This window comes from Aethalodelphis obliquidens, unplaced genomic scaffold (genome assembly GCF_003676395.1).
Source record: "Aethalodelphis obliquidens isolate GAN/ISIS:26980383/991018 unplaced genomic scaffold, ASM367639v1 scaffold20, whole genome shotgun sequence".
In the NCBI taxonomy this organism is placed as follows: domain Eukaryota; kingdom Metazoa; phylum Chordata; class Mammalia; order Artiodactyla; family Delphinidae; genus Aethalodelphis; species Aethalodelphis obliquidens.
Genome location: NW_020837964.1, coordinates 18486237 through 18492436, shown reverse-complemented (window position 1 = coordinate 18492436; position 6200 = coordinate 18486237). Strand labels below are relative to the sequence as shown.

Here is a 6200-nt window from a genome sequence, read left to right as displayed (position 1 = left end):
CCTCTCACCGCTGCGGCCTCTCCCTTTGCAGAGCACAGGCTCCGGACGCGCAGGCTCAGCGGCCATGGCTCACGGGCCCAGCCGCTCCGCGGCATGTGGGATCTTCCCGGACCGGGGCACGAACCCGTGTCCCCTGCACTGGCAGGCAGACTCTCAACCACTGCGCCACCAGCGAGGCCTCTGTCTCATTTTTTTTTGTATATGGTCATCCTGGCTGAGGGAAGTCGGAGGCAGTGCTGGTGAAGGCTGGCCATGGTGGTAAGAGGTTCATGAAGGCACCAGAACAGTAGCTGAGCCTTGAAAGGATGGGGCTTGGATACTGCAGGGGAGTGGAGAGGGCATCTGGATTGGCCAGTAGCCTAGGCAAAGGTCTGGTTTGAGCAGGATGAGTGTGCTGTGGGGGAAGAGCTGGAAGAGTCTCCAAGGCACAGAGTAGGGGGACAGGGTCCAGTTAGGGCCCTTGGTGCTAAGAGCATGAGAGGCTTAGTCTCCTAAGGATAGACAGAACTCCTCCTTCAGGACAAGGTGGTTTCCCGGCTGGCCAGTGGCCTGGACAGTATAATTCGTTGTTTTCTGCAGAAAAAGCTATGGTTTAGGGGGAACTGATCTCAAAACTGCAGTTGGGTGGCATCTGAGCCTCCTGGGCCTGCATCAGGTCCTGCCAGGCTGAGAGGGGTCAACAACACAGGCTGAAATCTAGTCTGAGTTGTCCCCCACTTTTGCATTTGTGTGTGTCTCCTCTCTCTTGGACTCCCTGACAAGCTGGCCTCTCCTCTCAGCGCCAGAGGGACCTTGGCCTCTGGTGACCACTGCCTCCTGTCTATCACTGCCCCCTGCCTCTTTCTCATGCCTCAGGGGTAAGGACAAAGTCTGACCTGGTTGCCTCCAGCTTGCCTTCCTCAGCTCAGGAAGGACAAAGGGGGGTGGAGGTGTTTATATTCTGGTGACTCATACATCTGAGCTGACCTGCCACGGAGGTCTTCATTTAAGTGACATTAAACAACCTAATGCATGATGACTTTGCTGATAGTTTCTCAAAAGTGCAGAAGCTTTTCGTATACATTTGTTTCCTATATTAGTCTTAGGTAAAAGGAGAGGGCATAATGTTTACAGTTAATTTTAAAATGTTATCAAATTAATGCATACGCAGTTTCAAATGTCTGGTTGACTAAGTAAATAAATCAAAGTTACAGTCCTCCTGACAATCATTAGAAAAGTTGGGAAAAATATGAAAAGGATCTTCTTGAAGGCATCAGGGAGTTAACAAGATACTGAAAAATTACTTGTGAAGGATCCAGGGAGGGTGGAAACTCAGAGGTGGGCCAGGTCTTTGGGCTGTTTCTTCCACTAGGGACTTTGTGGGGCTAAGGAAATAGAGATTAGTATCCAGGGTCCCCCAAAAGTAAGGAAGAACCCTGAGGAGTTAGAACACAAGACAGCACACCCTAGGGGAAAGAGTGAATCAGGCCTCAGCAATCCTGGGTATCAAACAATTGTCTCTCAACTGCAGATCCAGCCTTATGTTATTCTCTGCTCTGTGAGGCTGGGGCTTGAACTCTTGAAACCACATTTCCTAGCCACCCAGCTGGCTTCCTATTACATTCTGCCAGTAGGAGTTACCAGAGAAAGGGAGATGGAAAGACAAGAGAGGAAAACAGGAATGTCTCCCTCATTTTTTGTGTTTATGTCAGTGCGGCTCCAAGCAGTGGCAGTTGGCTGCGAGCTCCAACTTCTTTGGGCCATCGTTGAGCAGCCCTGTCATGCCCATTCAGAACACCTGTACCGACTGAGCAGAGCCTTAGATACCCTAGAGGTCTGAGCGCCAGCAACACAGGGCCCTTCTATAAGCTTCTATCTTCTAGTAACCTCCACCTCTTCCCATTTCCCCCTAATTGGACTCTGAGCTGGATCAGCTCAGCTTGGAAGGCTCTGAAATGGGATTAAGGTGATCTCGGAGTGCTGCTCAATCCATCCAAAAGAAGTCAAGCAAGGAGAGAACAGGTGAAACAAATAGAAAGCACTATTAGAACTTTCTGAGTAACAGTTCAGAGACCAACCAACTTGGACCCTGAGGCAAGAGGAAAAATGTGTACTTCTATACACATTATAAATGTATTTTTTAATGGTTAGTTTTTCCAGGATATTAAAATAGTTGAAAAAAATGGAAGAACTTAAAAGTAGGTGTATTAAAATGCACAACACTATTTTATGTTTCCATATTTTACTTACACTCAAACCAGAATTATAATTTTATTTCCCTGGCTTTAATGGAAGCAAACTCATGAATAATATTTTCAAAACCTGCTTCTTCGCTTAGTTCATTTTCTATTGATAGATTGAATGTTTGACAATTTCTCTTGACCAAGTGACATTCTTCAGTAATTTTTTTTTTTGCCTTACGCGGGCTTCTCACTGTTGTGGCCTCTCCCGTTGCGGAGCACAGGCTCCGGACACGCAGGCTTAGCGGCCGTGGCTCACGGGCCCAACCTCTCCGCGGCACGTGGGATCCTCCCGGACCAGGGCACGAACCCGTGTCCCCTGCATCGGCAGGCGGACTCTCAACCACTGCGCCACCAGGGAAGCCCTATGACAGCTTTTAAGATAATCTTTGGGGGAATTCCCTGGTGGTCCAGTGGTTAGGACTCCGCATTCTCCTTACCGAAGGCAAGGGTTCAGTTCCTGGTCGGGAAACTAAAATCCCACAAACCGCACCGCATGGCAAAAAAAAAAACCCCAAAACCAAAAAACAACCTTTGGTCTTTGGCTCCTTGAAGTTTGATTTTTTTTTCTGTTAAGTTTGATTTTGAAATGCATTTGGTGGTATTATGAATAGTGCTGCTATAAATATTATTTCATATACCTTTTTAGGGAACTGGGGAACATATGTATGCATTCCTCTTGGATATATAGCTGGGATGAAATTGCTCAGCCAATGGGATATGTGTAGATTGTTGGCATTAACTATTATCTTTTATTAGTCATTATCTTTTTATCATGTTATTTATTATTATTACCTCTCATTATGCTTTAAATGAACTTATTTATTTTATTTTATTTATTTATTTTTGACTGCGTTGGGTCTTCATTGCTGCGCGTGGGCTTTCTCTAGCTGCGGCGAGCAGGGGCCACTCCCGCAGCAGTGCGTGGGCTTCTCAGTGCGGCGGCCTTTCCCGTTGCAGAGCACGGGCTCTAGGTACGTGGGGCTCAGTAGTTGTGGCATGATGGCTCTAGAGTGCAGGCTCAGTAGTTGTGGCATGCTGGCTCTAGAGTTCAGGCTCAGTAGTTGTGGCGCACGGGCTTAGTTGCTCCGCGGCATGTTGGATCTTCCCGGACCAGGGCTCGAACCTGTGGCCCCTGCATTGGCAGGTGGATTCTTAACCACTGTGCCCCCAGGGAAGCCCTACCTCTCATTATTAACTCAGTGTATTAACTCAATTTTGGCTATAATTAGTGCAGTTGCTATTATCATTAATGCACTGGGGGAAGATGGGGTGGTTGTCTAAGTAGCCTGAACCGATTAGAGAGGAAGTCCCTGAGGAACAGGGGAGGAGGTGTGCCCACATCCAGAGCAGTCTAGCCATTGGAGGTCCATGGCCCATTAAGTAGCCTGAGATTCTGGGCTCTGTCCGAATAGGTACAAAGATCATTTGTGATCTAGGCATGTTCTCTTCTTGGGCATCTGAACCACCATTCCCTGAAAGATCCCCAGGTGGTACTCAGTGGGTCAGGATCTGGATTGAGGTGAGCTACACAGAGGGAACCGAGCCACCCACTGTCTTCTTCCAGTGCTGAGCCAAGCCACCTGTGTTTCCTCAGGCCACTGCCAACAGGTCTTCCTTGAGTATCCGGTGTCTAAACTGCAGGGTCCCCCACCAAACCCCAGTATTGGGAGCCTGCACCACAGACCCCACTATGGAGAAGGACACTCACGCTGATTCCATTTCTAAAGCATTTATTTTCACGAAATGTTTGTGCTCACATGCAAGGAAACTTTGTGGGGTATCTGTGGCTGCCAAAGTGACATCTGGCAGGATTAACTGGATCACCAGAGCCAAACAATGAGGACTGGGAAGGCAGCAATAACTGTGGGGCCTGGGCCCATGTGGCGGCAAGATTTTGAGAATGACCACTTAGGTGACAAAATGGGATTCCCATGAACCGCAGCTCTGGTTAGTTTCTGGTCTGGAGCCAGATCCTCTCTCTGATGCAGACGTGGGAGGACGGAGCGGCAAGAGCTGCCCAGCTGCTCATCTGGGAACTCATCCTCCAAGGGACTCTGTCCCTCGTTCTCCTCCTGTACCTGGAGGCGGCAGTCAGCGGGCAGCAGCTCTCACAGCACCCCCACATACACCTGCTCAGACCACCTGCTCAGAGCTACTCTTTTGCCCAGCCCAGCATACCTGTTTCACCTGTCCGAAGACCCGCCGCACGTTTCCTCGAAGCACACCCCAGGGCTCTTCCTCACTCCAGCCATGCCCCAGCAACTCCTCTATCAGTACCGGGTATATGGACACGTCCTCCAGCCCCTGTGGGAACCTGTGTGGCCACCAGCCAGCCAGCTGTTGGGCCTCAGACCTGTTCCCTAGTCCTGAGTCAGAACTGAAGCCCTATGTGTCCAGGGTCCACTGAACCACAACCCTGGAGACTTGGAGAGAGTAAATGATTCACTCCTGCTCTTCATCCTTCAGAGGAAGGCCCCCAAAAGCACCTCGACTATTCACAAAAAGTCATCGAATTGTACTGTTAAGATCTATGCCTTTCACTGAATGCAATTTTTGCCTCCATTTATAAAGAGAAGAAAAGCTTTTTAAGAACTGGGTTGACCCCCCTGCATGCACAGGCCCAACTGCAGGCAGAGAAGATGGTTAGCCCAGCCCAGACCTTGCTAAGAGTCTGCTCAGAGGCCGTGGGTCTGCTGGCACTGGATGGGCGCAGATGCTGGGCAGATGAGCTCTCTGTGGTGTTTGAGACAAATATGATGACCTAGAGTAGGGCCAAAAAGACAGAAGAGCCCAGGAAGCAGACCCTGGGGGAGGGGAGATACCAGTTGGGCCAGCACACCTGAGGCTATGGTCAAGGCCATGAGGACCACAGTGTGGTGGGCACAGCGGCTGTGAAAGCCCCACTGCTGCCCAGCCAGCCTGAGACAAGCCACGGGGAAGCACTCACTGGCCAGCCCCGTCATAATCTCCGCCAATCCCGATGAACTTGCATCCAATGACTGCCCTGATGTGGTTGAAGTGATCTGAAGAATGGAAAGTCAGCAGTGTGGGGCTTCCAGGGTAGGGGTGGGGGTGATGACTGGCCTCTGTTGATTCCCCTTTTTGCAGCCTGTAGGCCAAACAGGCCAGTTCCTTCATGGCCTGGCACCGAGAGTACCAACTAGAGGGCCCTGAGGTTTGATCTGCAGTGATCCCAGCTGGCTCTAGACTGGACTTCAGATTTGGAGTGGACCCCAGAGCCCCCTGTTTGGGCCATTTCCCACCCAAGATTCACCCTGCCTCCCAGTCTCCTTGAGAACCTGTGGGGGCTCCTTTCCCCGGGTGTGGAGGATGAGAGAGGAACAAGAGTACAACTGATGAAGACCCCAGAGACCTAAGGAGCTGTCCAGTCCCTTGGCCAGAGGTAGGGGCAGTGCGCTTTAGGAGCCCCTGCAGAGGCACAGATGGGCAGCGCCTGGGCTGTGTGTCTGACACTCCCACTGCTCCGAGGGGGCGCCCTAGGTTGCTCTCCCCCGCCTCTAACCTTCCTGTCCAAGCTGGGGTGCTTCTCTCAGAGGGCCACCTTCAGCCCGAGGCCTCCCGGGAGCACACGTCATCCCCATCTGCCTGCAGCCGGCCCCGCCCACCCCGAGGGCTGCGTGTGAGTGTCTCTGTGGCCACAGGTGCTCTAGGCTCCTGGTTTCCCGGTACTGGGCCATGGTGGCTGGTGTGGGGGAAGAGATAGTTTCTGGAAATGGGGGGGGGGGTAACCTTGTGAGCTCTGGATTCAGGAAGGGGCCCTCTGCCCCCGACCTTCTCTCTCCACCTACTCGACTCCCCAAACTGCATGACCATTCTCTGGGGACTTCAACCAGCACCTGAGAACTATCAGGAACCTCCCCCACTTCTGTCAGCCAGCCTCAGGAAAGAGCGCCCTCAGGAGTTGCTACACCTCCCCAGGGCCTGAATAGAGGGACTTTGGGATGTGAACTGAACAAC

At 51.4% G+C, this 6200-nt stretch overlaps 1 protein-coding gene across 1 annotated transcript; it reads right to left on the bottom strand.

Moving 5' to 3' along the window:
• Positions 1 to 4042: 4042 nt before the first annotated feature.
• DPEP2 (dipeptidase 2) lies at positions 4043 to 5360 on the bottom strand. Its single transcript, XM_027119922.1, has 3 exons — positions 5170 to 5360; positions 4401 to 4536; positions 4043 to 4300 (listed from the first exon to the last, which is right to left on the bottom strand). The coding sequence occupies exons 1-3, from the start codon at positions 5358 to 5360 to the stop codon at positions 4043 to 4045; spliced, it is 585 nt and encodes a 194-aa protein (XP_026975723.1).
• Positions 5361 to 6200: the final 840 nt, after the last annotated feature.

Coding starts and splice junctions, on each gene's coding strand:
- DPEP2 (XM_027119922.1), bottom strand. CDS start 5,360: ATGAAGGAACTGGCCTGTTTGGCCTACAGGCTGCAAAAAGGGGAATCA. Junction 4,537..5,169: donor GATTATGACGGGGCTGGCCA/GTGAGTGCTTCC, acceptor GTGGCCACACAG/GTTCCCACAGGGGCTGGAGG. Junction 4,301..4,400: donor TCTTCGGACAGGTGAAACAG/GTATGCTGGGCT, acceptor TGCCGCCTCCAG/GTACAGGAGGAGAACGAGGG.